Source organism: Nyctereutes procyonoides, unplaced genomic scaffold (assembly GCF_905146905.1).
Source record: "Nyctereutes procyonoides isolate TBG_1078 unplaced genomic scaffold, NYPRO_anot_genome, whole genome shotgun sequence".
NCBI lineage: Eukaryota > Metazoa > Chordata > Mammalia > Carnivora > Canidae > Nyctereutes > Nyctereutes procyonoides.
In genome coordinates this window covers 4,877,117-4,893,673 of record NW_026575051.1, presented here as the reverse complement: position 1 = coordinate 4,893,673, position 16,557 = coordinate 4,877,117, and the positions used below count along the sequence as shown (strand labels likewise).

The window sequence follows — 16,557 nt, the reverse complement described above, 5'->3', positions numbered from 1 at the left end:
CCAGGGATCCCTGAGTGGCGCAGCGGTTTGGCGCCTGCCTTTGGCCCAGGGCGCGATCCTGGAGACCCGGGATTGAATCCCACGTCGGGCTTCCGGTGCATGGAGCCTGCTTCTCCCTCTGCCTATGTCTCTGCCTCTCTCTCTCTCTCTCTCTGTGTGTAACTATCATAAATAAATAAAAATTAAAAAAAATAAAAATAAAAAGGTCATCTTTAAAAAAAAAATACAGGACCAGACGGATGAGATGGGACCAGAGACATCCTTACTTACAGCAGCCACAGAGGGCTCAGATCATAGAGACCCCTGCCCCTGCTTCCTTGAAGCCGCCTAAGCTTTCCTTCATGTTCCATCCTACCTTGGTCAGGAGAGAAGGGTGGTGAAAGGAATACTTGAGGCTGAGTATTGAATTAAAAAGAGACTGTCAAAAATAAAAAATACAATACAATACAATAATAAATAAAAAGAGACTGTCAAACTGAAAGTCACTGCATGCCTCGCTTCCTACCCTCACCTAAACAAGTTGGAGATTGGATAGTCAGAGAAAATTTGGAAGTCACAATTATCACACACCTTGGTTGTAATTTGAGTCTACTTCTTGGGATTGTCTGTGGACTTGGCAGCCACCGATGGAATGGAAGGGGTACCTATTATTCTGGTTTGCCCAGAATCATTCCCCTTTCTTTGGTAACAAAAATCCACTCTCTATTTGGAGAATGTCCCTCCCCATTTCATGAGGCCCAGGTGGGCTGTCCGCCTCAGGGCTCTCTCCAGTGCAGCTCATGCATACAGGATTGGAGGACACAAGCAAGTCTCCCAATGGGGAATTTGAATCTTGAGTGGATTCCATGTCTGCTTCCTGCTCTGACTCCCAGGGTTGCTCTACATCTAACTTTGATCCAGAGCTCTAAGCCCCTTCCCAGAAGTGAGTTGTCTGTGTTTGTGGCTTAAGCAAAGGGGATGTACTGTAGGAACACAAGGGAGCTTCAGGCCCCACAGGGGCAGGGATGCAGCCAGCCATGGAAACCCATCAGAAGTCAGGGTATGGCTGCCACTGCTTCTTCTTGAATGGCTGATCTGCTCTTCCTCCCTTCGGCAGACCAGCTTTCTCCATATCTTCATCAGCACATCAGAGATCTGCCTTCCTGGGCTTTGCTAGTTTCATGTTTCAGATCAGCTTGAAGGCAAGCTATTGGATGCAAGTCTACATCCCAGGGAAAGAGAGGCTTGGGTCAGGTGTCCGTCTCTTGTCCAGTCCATAGTGGTGGAGAGCAAGACGGGCTCACTTATTAACATGGCTGCTGCTGGAGGCCCAACCTTGTGTGTCCTGGGAGATCTTGGAGAATATAGAGCAGGTGACACCCACAAGAGGTTGGCCACATTTCTAGGTCTACAGCCACTGTGCCCCAACCCCACTCACCAAAAGACACGATACCACCTCACCCCTCACCATCCATGTGGTATGACTTGACCAGAGAGGCATCTCCTCCTTTTTGAATAACATTGAGGTGCAGTATCTACATTACACACAGTAAAATACTCAAATCTTTTTTTAAATATATATATATATATATATATATATATATATATAAATTTATTCAGAGAGAGAGAGAGAGAGAGAGAGGCAGAGACACAGGCAGAGGGAGAAGCAGGCTCCATGCAGGGAGCCCGACGTGGGACTCGATCCCGGGACTCCAGGATCACGCCCTGGGCCCAAGGCAGGGGCTAAACCGCTGAGCCACCCAGGGCCCCCCCCAAGAAAAGGTAAAACTAACCTTTTAGTTTTGATGAAAGTCTGCAGCTATCCCCCTGGGAGGGCTGTTGACTGGGAGGGGGGCAGGAAAAAGCCTCCTAGAGTGTTAGAACTGTTCTAAATCTTGATTTGGGGTGTTGGTAACACATATGAAAAATCCATCTAGTGATTTGCTTAAGATTTCAGTATTTTGGGCAGCCCTGGTGGCTCAGCGGTTTAGCCCCGCCTTCAGCCCAGGGCGTGATCCTGGAGCCCTGGGATCGAGTCCCCCGTCGGGCTCCCTGCATGGAGCCTGCTTCTCCCTCTGCCTGTGTCTCTGCCTCTCTCTCTCTCTCTCTCTCTCTCTCTCTGTCTCTCATGAATGAATAAAATCTTTTAAAAAAATTTTTACCTTTTCTTGAACTGCATGTCAATGTAATACACAGTCTGTTTTTGTCTATGGCTTTCCTCTCTCAGTATTATGCCTCAGATTAATCCATGTGACTGCACATGGGGTTCCTTCTTGAAGTGAACAAACCCAAAGCACAACACTCTTTAGATTGCGAATGGGGTGGTTAAACCTTATGAGGTTTTGATACAAAAAACATTTAATTGGGCCACCTGGATGACTTAGTCAATTAGGTGTCCGACTCTTGATCTCAGTTCAGGTCTCAGTCTCAGGTTTATGAGTTCAAGTCCTGTGTTGGGCTCCATGCTGGACATGGAAACTACTTAAAAAATCTAATTAATTTTTGTTTATGTTTTGGAAGCACAAACATTGACCAAAGTTCTCTTTACTATACTCTTCATTTATAAGGGAAAAATGCATTCTTTCTCCTCTGGGAAGCTGGCTGTGCCCAGCTGGAGATGGGACTGATGGATTTTTCACAGCTCCCTTTACAGGTGGAAATAGCTCCTCCAGTTCCTTCAGGGGCCTCCTGGCCTGGACTTGTGAGTGGGAAAGTGTCATTACCCTCCCTGTGGCTCAGCTCACAGGTGTAATGAGGTGGAGAGGGCAGGGAGTGAAGGAAGGGCCAGAATGAGCTCATGGGGGAAAAGCAGTTTTAAAGACTGAGACCTATAAAAATAAGAGAGAACAGTGGTTCTTTAATCAGTGGTATTTCTCTGTCTAGAATTGGTGGGTTTCTCCCATTTTGAGGGTCTCCTGGCTGGTTCCTCCAGGTGCTCCCCTATATTCCACCCTCTAGCGGTATAAGGGGGAAGAAAGGAGGGTGGTATTACATGGGCAGAGCATCTACTACACGCCAGGCACTCTGACATACGTTGTCTTATTCAATCCCAACCTTACAAAGAAAGAGCCATCAACTTCCTTGCATAGATTAAGTAACTGAGGCTCAGATACTTGTCCAGGGTCACACAGCTAGTGAGCGCTGAGTTTGGAAGACTGTCTGGATGAAAGCTTTGCTCTCAGCAGCCCAATCTGGGGCCTCCACAGTGGAGCAGTCTTCCACATCCTGGGATGGGAAAGGGGTCCTTGACTGCAATGACCAGTCCTCCAGGGAAAATCGCTCTGGTCCTACACCTGAGCACACTCTGGCAGCTGTGCCTCTTCCCAGCCTCCAGCCCTGGGGTCATCTGAAGCTCACAAGACCTCAGTCTCAGCCAGGACCAACTACTGTTCACGCTCACATGTGGCCTTGGGTGGGGGAGGAGGTGAGAGGAAGCCTTAACCACCGGGTGGGTCTTTAATTTCAGGATGCAGCTAGGAAGGGAAATAGAAAGGAAACAGGAAAGACTCTTCAGAGAAGCAACGTCCCAAGGCCCCTAAAATCACTCATGGAGGCAGCCCCCTGGTTGAGGGCAGGCGGAAAGCACAGCCAGAGTGACATATATACTGTGTTAGGGTAGGTCTACCATTTTCATTTTCTCAGGCCTCCCAACTCTCGAAATGATCCCGTTGACAGATAAGGAGATTGAGACTCAGAACAGATAACTTGTCCAGCCTATAAACTGTACCGGTAGACTTGTTCTGAGTCCACACCCAACCATTAACGCAGTATCAGCACACACACGGACACGGACACGTGCGTGCACGCCCGCACACCTGCCAAGGTGCCAGGGGCCGCCCAGGGCTTTATCAGGACACGCCCCCAACAGATTGGCCACAGCTGGGCCTCGGGTTACGTCGAGCCCCGTGGGGAGGGGAAGGGGGGTCACCTGTTGTCAGGCCCCTTTTATAGCTCTACCACCCCACCTGGCTCTGTCTACTGCCACCTGACCAGCCAGCTGCTACCTATACCGGCTGTCCCCGTCCGTCATGGAAAAGATCCTCGTCCTTCTGCTCGTTGCCCTTGCGGTGGTCTACGCGGTTCCTGACCCTCGGGGGATCATTATCCACCTGGTAAGAGGGACTTCAGGGGAGGAGTCATCTGAACACCCAGGTGGGGACCTCTCACGTCTCCACCTGGGGCTGCCCGGAGGCTGAGAGGTGAGGCATCTTCTGCTTTACTGTCCAGGCCCACCCTGCGCCTCCTACCGGGTTGGGGGAGGGGGCTCAGACAAGGCTGATGGGCACGGAGCGAGCGCAGAGCTGGGGTTTGGCCTGGCTGAGGGACAGCCCCAGGCTCCTGCCCCGGAAGCCCTGGCTCAGAAGGGCCAGTAGTTTAGAAAGCTCCCCCGGTGATTCTGGCTTCCGACCTAGAGTGACACACGGACACGGTTCTAAATGCCTCAGGACCGTTTACTCATTTAGTCCCCAACTGACCGCATGAGACCGGGACGTTAGTATCAAACCCGTTTTCAGATGGAAAGTAGTTCCAGAGAAAGGTGAAGCCACCTGCCTGAGGTCGCGCGCTGGAAAGCTCTCAGCGGATCAGAGGCCGCGGGGCGGACGGGTCGGGAGCCCCCCCCCCCCCCCCCCCCCCCCGGCTGCGTCTCTGCCCAGTTTCTGAACTCGCGGCCTTGCAGGGCTCAGAGGGGCCAGGATCCCCTGAGGTCATATGTCTTCCTGGGGGATGGTCCTCAACCTTCACAGGCTTCTCAGTGGACTGCAGGACCCAGAGAAGTCTGGACACCCTGTTTTGGGTCACATGTGCAGATTCCAAGGGGACACTGAGGCACGGGGGGGGGGCAGTGTCTTGCCCGGATCACCCGGGAGTCGGTAGCGTGGCGGGGTCCTGTCTCGCAGCTTCTCGCGCGGGTGGGGCTGGGGGTGGGGCTGGGGGTGGGCAGACTGGCCGCCAGCCCCGCGGGTTGGGTCCTTTACCCGCGCCCCCGCGGGGGACGCGCTGTGGGCGGTGGCGGGGGCCGAGGGACAAAGGGCGAGGGCCCTCGCTAACTGGCCGCCCGGCAGGAAGACGGCGAGCTCTGTCTGAACAGCGCCCAGTGCAAGAGCAAGTGCTGCCACCGGGACACCGGGCTGAGCCTGGCCCGCTGCGCACCCAAGGCCAGCGAGAACAGCGAGTGCTCTGCCAAGGTGGGTGCCGCGGGCCGTGCGGTGCTGGGGGGACGAGGCACAGCTGGGGGGCGGGTCAGGGAGGGGGTCAGCAGGCTCCAGGCACTGCCCCATCCGCTCGGCCCTTTCGAACCTCACGACTGACCAGTGAGGTGGGTGGGGGCGGAGATTTGTTATTCCCATTTCACCGATGGGTAGCTGGAGGCTCCCCAGGGAGATCTAGTTCGTAAGCACGAAGGAAGCCGAGTGGGGAACCTGGGCCGGGCGTCCTCCAGGCCCACAGCGCCCCCTGGCGTGGCAGGCAGGAGGGGACAGTCTGAAAAGAGCCTGGCCCGGGGTTCTCTGGGTCAGGCGGGGAGCGAGGGGCAGGCTATGCCCAAAGTAGCCCCCCCACCCCACCCCCGCGACAGCCTGTGATTCCACTGTTTCTGTGTCTTTGAAGACGCTCTATGGGGTTTACTACAAGTGTCCCTGTGAGCGGGGCCTGACCTGTGAGGGTGACAAGTCCATCGTGGGCTCCATCACCAATACCAACTTTGGTGTCTGCCACGATGCTGGGCGCTCCAAGAAGTAAAGCCACTGAAGGATGCTCCTCATCCACCACCTCTCCCTGGCTGGCCACCCCCTTAACCAGCACCTCCCTTTTCCGATTGGATTCTCAGCAATTAAAGCTCTTCCTGCAACCTTCCCCAGGCTCCAGAATGTTCTTGAGTCAGTGTCTTCCTTGATGTCCCATCAAGCCTTCGCCTCATCAAGGCAGGTGTCAAACAGGTCAGAGGAAGAACGGATGGGTCTGGGACCAGGCGGGATGAGGCTGGACAGACTGGAGACAAGGTTTTGAAGCAGCCATGCTGGGAACCTCTCCATTGGGGGACCAATCACACCTCCCTGGGATGCCCCACTTGCCCCTCCAGTTCTCAGACAGGTGCACGTGTGTGCGCACACACATGCGCACCCTTCTAGTGGGGAGTTAGAATGGCCCATATTCCTGCCCTGCATCAAGCTTACCAGTCCCTGGCCTGGGCTCATACCTTCTTTCTGGGCCCAACTCTCAGATGTGCCAGCTAGTTGACACGACCCATGTGTTAACAGGACAGACCACTAACAATTGCTGTGGGCTTACTCTGTGCTAGCAAATCCTCAGAGTGACCCAGGAGGGAGAATTTATTGTCTCTATAGATAAAAGAAACTAAAGTTCAGAGAGGTTCAGTAACTTGCTCAATGTCACGTAAGTAGAAAAAGTTAACACTACACCCATCTAACTCCACCCCCTACCCTTTCTACAACTCCCGGTTCTTTCCCAATTAGTCATACTAAGACAAATAGGTGGAATTGTAGGGAATTTGGTTTTGGTTTAATATAATAATTTTATGGGCAACCCTGGTGGCCCAGCAGTTTAGTGCTGCCTTCAACCTGGCGTGTGATCCTGGGGGCCCGGGATCGAGTCCCACATCAGGCTCCCTGTGTGCAGCCTGCTTCTCCCTCTGCCTGTGTTTCTGTCTCTCTCTCTGTGTGTGTGTCTCATGAATAAATAAATAAAATCTTTAAAAATTTTATATATATATATAAAATCCCCTGGAGCCATCAAACCTGGATTGCCTTGGGCAGGACTGAAGTCCCCATCACTGAGATGAGCAGGTGGACGTCCACTGACCCTTAGTGGAGATGCAGGAGAGGAGATTCATGCAAAGAAGGAAGAGAGTGAATCAATTAAAATCGAGATGCTCTCCCAGCCCCAGGATTTTGTGGTTGGTGATCAATGCCTCCCTAGAGTAACCATTAGGTTCTTGAGTTAGGACTGGATTTACCTGAATGTAACAAAAAAAACAAGTAATGATGGCTTAAATAACTAGGGACACACATCTCTCACGAATCAAGAAGTCTGGAGATAGGAAGTGCTGGCATTTGTTTGGATGCTGGCAGACCTGCCGTTCTCGTGCCTCCTCTCACCTGGCAGCTGCCTTCCCAGCAGCTCCTGGTGTCGTCTTGTCTCCCCGTATTCTAAGGTAAGAAGCGTGGAGTAGAGGCTGGGCGCCTCCAGGCTTTTTTTTTTTTATTATTTTTATTTATTTTTTTTTATTTTTAGTTTATTTATTCGTGAGAGACACACAGGCAGAGGGAGAAGCAGGCTCCACGCAGGGAGCCCGACATGGGACTCGATCCCAAGTCTCCAGGGTCACGCCCTGGGCTGAAGGCGGCGCTAAACCGCTGCGCCACCCGCCACCCGGGCTGCCCCTCCAGGCTGACTTCTTATCCCGATGGCTCCAACCGGGTCATATGACCACCTATGGCCACAAGAGGGGCTGGGAAATCAAGTGCTGGGCAAAGGGAATGGGACCGCCATGACCGGCTTGGACTAACGTGATCCTTCTCCTGGGGCTGGACACAGTACTGTCCAAACAGTACTGGGGTTTGGTTAGCAAGGAAGGCGGGCAATGGCTGTTGGGGAGCTGGGCTCTGTGGCAAGCAGCAAAGACCCCAACCCCCTGTTCCCTGTATTAAATCCTTTCTACTTGAACCCCCTGGAGTGGTTCTTGTTTTTCTGCACTGACACTAATACAAGACTGCCAGAAGGGGAGCATCTCTTGTTGTGTTGCTGTTGTTCAAAAGCACCTTCTCTCACTGTCTGTAGCCAAGATGGGTCATCATTTTCTTTCTTTTCCTTTTTAAGATTTTATTTATGTGAGAGAGAGAGAGAGAGAGAGCAAGAGAGAGCACGTGTGGGGGTTGGGGAGAGGGAGAAGCAGACTCCCTATTGAGCAGGGAGCCAGATGCCGGGGCTCGGTCCCAGGACCCCGAGATCATGACCTGAGCTAAAGGCAGACACTTAACCAGCTGAGACACCCAGGCGCCCCAGGAATCATCATTTTCTAATTCCCAAAGATGTCCTCTGCAGGGAGCACCTGGGTGGCTGGGTTAAGTGTCCTATTTAATTTTAGCTCATGTCATGATCTCAAGGTTGTGAGACTGAGCCCCACGTCAGGCTCCACACTGGAGACTGCTTAAGGTTCTCTCTGTCCCTCCCCACTCCCCACCCCATCCTCCACATGCACTTTTTCTCTATAAAAAAATGTCCTATATGTTTTAGCTTTGCCAGTGACATGTGCCTCTTTAATATCCTAATCCCAGGGGCTCCCCAATTTCTGTGACTTTTTTTCTAGATCTGCTAGAAATAGAAGCAGGCAGGAGTATCTGCAGGCTTGAATCCATAAAAAATTCCTAATTCTGGACCTTGTAGACATATGCTGTCTAATATGGTATCAATTAGCCACATATTGAGCACTTGATGTGTGGCTGACTTGAATTGGGATTAAGTGTAAAAATACAAATTGGGTTTGTAAAACCTATTACTGAAAAAAAGAATATGAAATATCTCAAGTATTTTCCATTTTGAAATAACTTTTTTTTTTAAAGATTTTATTTATTCATGAGAGACACAGAGGGGCAGAGACACAGGCAGAGGGAGAAGCAGGCTCCACGCAGGGAGCCCGACGTGGTACTCGATCCCAGGTTTCCAGGATCACATTCTGGGCCGAAGGCAGGCACTAAACCGCTGAGCCACCCAGGCATCCCGAAATAACGTTTTTGATTGGGTTACAAATAAAATATACTATGCTTTGACCTAGCAATTGCACTACTGGGTATTTATCCAAAGGATAGAAACATAGGGATTTTTTAAAAAAGATTTTATTTATTTATTCATGGAGAGAGAGAGAGGCAGAGACACAGGCAGAGAAAGAAGCAGGCCCCATGCAGGGAGCCCGATGTGGGACTCGATTCCAGGACCCTGAGATCACGCCCTGGCCTGAAGGTGGTGCTAAACTGCTGAACCACCACCAGGGCTGCCCCAAACATAGGGATTTGATGGGGCACCTGCACCCCCATGTTTATAGCAGCAATATCCACAATAGCCAAACTATGGAAAGAGTCCTGATGTCCACTGAAGACAAATGGATAAAGGAGATGTGGTATACACATGCACACACAACACACACACACACACACAATGGAATATTACTCAACCATCAAAAAGAACGAAATCTTGCCATTTGTGACATGGATGGAATGAGAGGGTATTAGGCTAAGTGAAATAAGTCAGTCAGAGAAAGACAATATCACATGATTTCACTCGTGGAATTTTTTTTTTAAAGTCTGTTAGTATTTATTTATTTATTTATTTATTTATTTATTTATTTATTTATTTATTTATGATAGACATAGAGAGAGAGAGAGAGAGAGGCAGAGACACAGGAGGAGGCAGAAGCAGGCTCCATGCTGGGAGCCCGTTGTAGGACTCGATCCCGGAACTTCAGGATCACGCCCTGGGCCAAAGGCAGGCGCTAAACTGCTGAGCCACGCAGGGATCCCCATCACTCGTGGAATTTAAGAAACAAAATAGATGAACACAGAGGAAAGGAAGGAAAAGTAGAATAAGATGAAAAGAGAGGAAGATAACCATAAAAGACTTAACTCTAGGAAACAACCTGAGGAAACTGGAAGGGAGGTGGGTGGGGGGATGGGATAATGGGGTGATGATCATTAAGGAGGGTACTTGATGGAATGAGCATTGGGTGCTACGTATAACTGATGAATCACTAAATTCAACCCCTGAAACTAATAATACAGTATATGTTAACTACATTAAACTTAAAGAATTTAAAAAAATAAAATACATTATCAAATTTGAATTATGGCCATTAGAAAATTTAAAATTACTTATGTGTCTCATGTTTCACTTCCACTGAATAGTGCTGCTACTGTAAGCTGAAGGCATTTGAGAATTGGCTTTTTTCTGAAACTCCTTATCTGCCTAAAAGCAGAGCCTCCCCAAAGAATTCAACCACCATAAATTCCCTCCTGGGGAGGTTTCTTGCAACCAGGAAAGATTGACTCTTCTCACTGGAGTCTTACCATTGGTGGATGTCAGCACTACATTGTCACAAAACTATCACGTACTCTCCTAAGGACCCATCTACTCTCCTAAGATCCCATTTAGCTTTCTTAAAAATAATTTGCATTTTCCTACATGCCCCTTCTTCCCATCCCTCCCCCTATTAAGAAGCCATTTTCCAAAGTGTCCTCCCATTCCCCTCCCCCAATTAAGGTGGTGTATATGCCCCAAATTCCAACTGCCTCATTGAGTCACCTTTTTCTGTGAATTCCCTCCACATATGTATGTGAATAAAAATCTGACTTGGGGCACCTGGGTGGTTCCGTTGCTTAAATGTCCAACTCTTGATTTTGGCTCAGGTCATAATCTCTGAATCTTAGGATATAGCCCCACATCAGGTTTCCTGCTCAGTGGAGAGTCTGCTTGTCTCCCTCCCCCTCCTTCCCCCCCAAACAAACAAATTAATAAAACAACTGTCTTTTCTCTTGCCAAGCTATCTTGTGTCCGTTTAATTTGCAGACCCTAAAAACTGAACCTAAGAGAGTAGAGGAAAAGTTTTCTTCCCATCACATGAAGCCAGTTTAATTGTATCAGCAACATATCTTCCCCTCCCCTTCTAAATTTGAAGGCATCCGGTATTTGTGGAGGCTGGGTTTCCAGCCTGCAATCTCTCCTTCCAAGGAGACTTTCTTTTTGTAGACTTTCTCCAAATAAGGGGAGCTCCTGTACCACTATGGACTGTAACCCTGTATCTTTCTGATGTGCATGTAACACCAAGTATCTGTCTGACACATTTAGTACAGAAGCAATTTCTACCAAGACATGGGTTACAGTGTCATTAAGACTTACAGGGGGTGCTCTAAGTAAACCTCAGCTTCTATCTCAACTCCTGAGCTCTTGCACAATAAACCCGTCATCCTGGAGGGCACACTTGGCTCAGGACTGAGGGCTCACTTAATCAGAAGTATAGCTGAGTATGGAACTTTGGGTCCAAAATCTGAATTATTTATCTCCAAAATGTAATCCGATTATAGCAGGGCTGCCTTGAAACCTGCTTCTGCTGAAAACTCATGACACACATAGCCAGTAAACTAGCATCTGGCTCTAAAAGCCTCCCAGCCTACGCACAACTTCCCAAAACTCCTCTTGATTCATGCTCTCCCCGGATTTCCCCCCAGCATAAGAGGTGCTCCAATCTTTCTTTTCCTCAAGCTCTTTCCTTCTGCCTCATACCTCCTTTCTCTTCTGGTCTCCCAGAAGAGCCCAATTCATCACTTTCAAGCTGTGTGACTAGGAGCAAATTGCTCAATCCATCTCAATTTTCCCTCTCTCAAATAGGGGTGATAATAGCTCTGACCCCTCATAAGGTTTTTTGTAGGATTAAGTGAGATCATTCGTGTAAAGCATCTAGTGCTGCCCCTGGCATATAGTAAATGCTCCATAAACACTCTATTTATTTAAAATAATCTCTACATCTAATGTGGGGCTCATACTCATAACCTGGATGGAGCTCAAGCGTTGCACGCTCTACGGATTGAGACCGGCAATTGTTATACACATTTGTCTTCAACGTTTTTTTAAAAAGATTTTATTTATTCATGAGAGACACAGAGAGACAGAGGCAGAGACACAGGCAGAGGGAGAAGCAGGTTCCACACAGGGAGCCCGATGTAGGACTTGATGCGGGACTCGATCTCAGGACCCCGGGATCACGTCCAGGGCCGAAGGCAGGTGCCAAACCACTGAGCCACCCAGGTGTCCCTGTCTTGTACATTTTCTTTAAGATTTCTGATATTTAAGGTCAGGGCAACCAAGAGTTCAGGTGCAAACTGAGCTTTTGGAGGGTGGATTATGGATGGGGCTGAAGCCCATCAGGGTGGGGAGGGGAGCACAAGTCTCTGGGGGACTTTCATTCATGCCCCAACAGGGGAAAGGCCCAAGCCTAAGCTTCCTGCCTCTCTGACCCTTCACACACACACACACACACACACACACACACACACACACACAGGCCCCAGCAACCAGTGCGCAGCCCATTTCAACCTGCATCCCCAGTGGGAGTGGATGGAGGAGGGGGAGGCAACAAAGAAGAGAGAGCATTAGAAGAAAAAGTTCTTAGCTGACTACTTCTCCTCCCCCTCCTCCTCCTCCTTCCTCTTTCCTCCCCTCCCCCTCTCCTGTTGTTTTCTTACAACAGCCATAGATGATTTTATTTATTTATTTATTTATTTAAATACTTTTTAAAATATTTTTATTTCTTTATTGATGATAGTCACAGAGAGAGAGAGGCAGAGACACAAGCAGGCTCCGTGCACCGGGAGCCCGACGTGGGGGGACGTGGGACTCGATCCCGGGTCTCCAGGATCGCGCCCTGGGCCAAAGGCAGGCGCCAAACCGCAGCGCCACCCAGGGATCCCGCCATAGATGATTTTAAATGATTTCTCATTCTTCAGAAATACCCAAGTCAGGTCCAGCAGGCAGGAACAACTCATTATCCAGGTGCAGGAATGTCTGGGAAAGACAGGACTTTGACCTTGCCCTTGGGGGTTGCTTTGCCCTCAGCCCTTAAGGGGCAGTCCCCACTCCCAGCCCAGTCTAGCTCTGGGGCCCATCTGCTTGCACACAGCAGAGGAGCCTGAGCTGAAGGGACCCCCTCAGACACCGTTCAGTCGGTGCCTCTGGTTGCCTCCTCCAGGCTGCCCCCTAGGATTGTTGGTGCCCTCCTCCTAGTTTAATCTCTGGCATCACTTTTCATGTCCTGAACCCATGTGCCTATCCTGAGGGAATAAACACCCACTCCCAGGCGGCTTCCACCTTTTCTCCTTAAGTCCTTTAGCGGGCAAACCAGCTCCCGTCTCCTGCGCACCCCCTGACCTGGAGCCACAGCAGAAGCCCTGGGGCTGCCGAGAAGGGAGGGCCGGGAACCACGCTGGGAGCCGACCTTCTAGCTGTGCCCACTTACAAGGCAACTTTCAAAGTTTGCTGAGACGACCTCTCGAGAGCCAGAGCCGCAACCCCCATTCGAAAGAAAAGCCCCGCCCCCCGCCCCCCACCTGGGGTTCCCAGCCTTTGGGGGCGGCGGGGGGCGGTCCCCACCTTGGGCCGGTCCTCGGGCTCCCCCAGGCGTCTGGGACGTGCAGTCGCAGCGCGCGTTCCGGCTCCGGGGCTGGCCGCTCCCCTCCCCTCCCCCGGCTCCGTCGGGTTCTGGGTCCCCCTCCCTCCTTTCTGGGGACCCCCCTCCCCGGGCTGTGACACGTGCTGCCCCCGAGCGCCCGGCGGCAGCCCTCGCTCCTGCGCGGCTTGCGCTGGAGGCCGAGCTCCCGGGCGTCCTGCGGGGAGACGGCGCCCTGGTCCGGCCCCTGCGGCTGCCCGCGCTCGCCGCGCTGCGCCCTCGCCCGGGCCGGGCGGTCGGGAGCTGGTGCCCGAGGGGACTAGAGAGATGTGGCAGGTTTGCCATTCGTGTCACCCAAACAGGTGACTTCTCCCGCACGCACCTGCCGAGCCAGGCCTTCCTGTCTTTACCCGGCGGTTCCTTCCGCGGCCCGACCTTCTCTCTGCAAACTCGTATTTACCCTTAAAGCGGAGCCTGCTTGTCACCTCGGGGCTCCCTCCTCCCCGACACTCACACACGTCCTGATCCCCAGTGCTGCGTCTTAGGAGGTCGCACGATCTGTCACTGCCGCCGTCGTCTCTGTCAGACGAGCCCAGTAGTCAGCAAGTAGCACACCGAGCACCTACTGAGTCCAGGCAGCGTTCCGGGCCCTGGGAACCCAGCTGGGAGCAAAAGGAACAGAAGTGCCCAGAAATGCCTGCTCTGCGGGAGCTGACATTCCAGAACAGCTGTCCTACAGGACTTGCCCCAATGCAAAAAGGTGCTTTTTCTGCATGTTCCCATTTGATGATCACTAGCCACATATGGCAGCGGATCTCATTAGCTCTAGAATTCAAAGGTCTCCGAGTTCCAGGGATTTGAAAAGATTCTTTCATGTAATTCGATTGTATGTTATTATTATTATTATTATTTTTAATAGAGCTCATTTTTTCCAAACATTTATTTATCTATCTATCTGTCTATCTATCTATCTATTTATTTAGCGGGGGGAGAGAGAGAGAGAATGAGGGAGCACAAGCAGGGGCAGAGGGAGAGGGAGAAGCAGACTCCCCGCTGAGCAGGGAGCAGGATGCGGGACTCCATCCCAGGACTCCAGGATCATGACCCGAGCTGAAGACTCAACCGACTGAGCCACCCAGGCTCCCCCTGATTGTATATTATGGTTAATAAACAGCATCATGAATATTTTCTCAGATGAGGTGACTGAGCCCCAGAGAAGTTGCCCAACTTCCCCAAAAGTCACAGAGCTATCAAGTAACAATTAGGTTCTAGTTTTCATCTTTCCACTCTCTTTCCCCAGAGATCTTCAATTAGAATTTTTTTCTTTTTCTTTTTCTTTTTAGAGAAGGAGAGAGTGCATGCAGTGGGGGAGAGGGGTTAGGAGGAGGTACAGAATCAGGACACTCTCTGGGGTAAACCGTCCTTCATGGGTGACTCTAGTGATCCAGGCACCACCCAGCCACCCACCCACCACCTCATCTGACAGCCTGGCTGTGGCAAGAGAGAACTGGGAACTCAAAGCTTTTGTGGGTGCTTCATGGAGGGGGAAATCAACTCTCATCCAAAATTGGTTTGGGGGACGCCAGGGTGGCTCAGTGGTTGAGCGTCTGCCTTCAACTCAGGACGTGATCCCGGGATCTTGGGATCGAGTCCCGCATCAGTTTCCCTGCATGGAGCCTGCTTCTCCCCCTGCCTGTGTCTTTGCCTCTCTCTGTGTGTCTCTCATCAATCAATAAATAAAATCTTAACCAACCAACCAACCAACCAACCAACCAACCACCAAACAAAATTGGTTCAGATGTTGGGACTGATCATACACATAACAAGATGATATGAAAAGATTTATTAGTTGAACACAGGAACATTCCCAGGACAGCAGGGCAGGTGCGAGGAGGTGTGAGTAGCAAGGATGAAGGGGTGTGTGGCTTTGGCTGTTTTTACTGTGGCTAAGCATTGGGGCCAGAGTGAGGGTTTCCCTGGGCAGGCTGGGGGCATTGTGGTCTGCACAGCCCACCAGCACCAAGGAGGGCGTGTACCTTTATATGGGCTTGCCTAGATGTGGCGCAGAAGGGGAGTGAGGGCTTAAAAGCTGTCATTGCCCAGTCATCAAAAATGGAGACTTCCTTTCCAATGTGTCACACTTGGGCTTCTCTGCTTAGGCCTAGAAGTCACACCTGTCACTTTGCTGGCTAGAAATATTCACACAGCCCAAGCTACCTATGGGAAGGCAGGCCTTCTGGTGCCAATGGTGAAGAAAATGAAATGGGACTTGAACTCATAGCATTATCTGTTGCCTTGCATTGGAAAAAAAGGAGGAACCTATGGGGGTAGAGACCTCACCTTCGAAATAAGGCTTCTGAGAGATGAGAGCCGTGTCTGGGCAGAGAAAAGGCTGATCAGATGGGAAGAAAATGATTTGGTTAAATGAAGGTGACCTGGAGCTTTGGTCTTCTCAGCATTAGGATTATTCCTCTAAAACCTCCATGTGAGGAACAGAGTAATATTTGAATGTCCAGATGCAGAAAAATAATGCCTCTGAATCTGCATATTAACTCCTATAATGCAACAAAGAAACAAATGAGGACGGAGGGGAGGACAGAGGAGGAGGATGGAGAGGAGAGCAGCAGATGGCTGAGCAGGAAGCTAGAAGGTGGTGAGCGCAAGGACAACCTCAACCAGCAGAGCCCTCGTCCTGCCTCTTCCACCAGCAGGTGCAGGAGAAGTCATGGACTTTGTTTGAGCTATCTTCACAGCAGGTTTTTGTGTCCTTAGCCAAGAACTTGCATCTTGAATGGATGGTTTGGATTGGGAAACGTTCTTAATGGCTACCCATAGAGAAATGGTTGAGCAAGACATGGTCCACAATAAAATGAGGCAAAGACTTTGGGGATGCCTGGGGGGCTCAGCGGTTGAGCGTCTGCCTTTGGCTCAGGTCGTGATCCTGGGGTCCTGGGATCGAGTCCCACATTGGGCCCCCTGCAGGGAGCCTGCTTCTCCCTCTGCCTGTGTCTCTGCCTCTCTCTCTCTGTGTCTCTCATAAGTAAATAAATAAAATCTTTAAAATAAATAATAAATAAATAAGATCCTGCCCTCTAGAACAAGACAGCCTGGGTTCAGATCCCAGCCCCATCCCTTATTCTGAAATCGTGAGAAGGGTACTCAATACCCCATTTGTAAAATAGGGATAATTATAGTACCTACTCTAAACTTGTTGTAACAATAACATGAATTAATATAGATAAGAAAGCATTTAGGGAATCTGTGGGTGGCTCAGCGGTTGAGCATCATGCCTAAGGCATGACCTTGGGAGTCACGTAGCTCTCTGAGCCTCAGTTTCTTTCTTTTTTTAAAAATATTATTTATTTATTTATTCATGAGAGACACACACACAGAGAGAGAGAGAGAGAGGC

General features: G+C 50.4%; 1 protein-coding gene across 2 annotated transcripts; it reads left to right on the top strand.

Moving 5' to 3' along the window:
* Positions 1 to 4,007: 4,007 nt before the first annotated feature.
* CLPS (colipase) lies at positions 4,008 to 5,809 on the top strand. 2 transcript variants are annotated; one of them, XM_055329560.1, is made up of 3 exons: positions 4,008 to 4,091; positions 5,043 to 5,165; positions 5,587 to 5,809. In XM_055329560.1, exons 1-3 carry the CDS (start codon positions 4,008 to 4,010, stop codon positions 5,716 to 5,718), a joined length of 339 nt encoding a protein of 112 aa, XP_055185535.1. In that variant the 3' UTR covers positions 5,719 to 5,809. The 2 variants fall into 2 exon arrangements, with proteins under 2 accessions (XP_055185535.1, XP_055185536.1); XM_055329561.1 differs by lacking the exon at positions 5,043 to 5,165.
* The last annotated feature ends 10,748 nt before the right edge of the window (positions 5,810 to 16,557 follow it).

Excerpts from the sequence above, each read along its gene's own strand:
- CLPS (XM_055329560.1), top strand. The coding sequence starts at position 4,008 with ATGGAAAAGATCCTCGTCCTTCTGCTCGTTGCCCTTGCGGTGGTCTAC. Across the intron at positions 4,092-5,042 it reads GGGGGATCATTATCCACCTG|GAAGACGGCGAGCTCTGTCT; the intron begins GTAAGAGGGACT and ends GCCGCCCGGCAG. Across the intron at positions 5,166-5,586 it reads ACAGCGAGTGCTCTGCCAAG|ACGCTCTATGGGGTTTACTA; the intron begins GTGGGTGCCGCG and ends GTGTCTTTGAAG.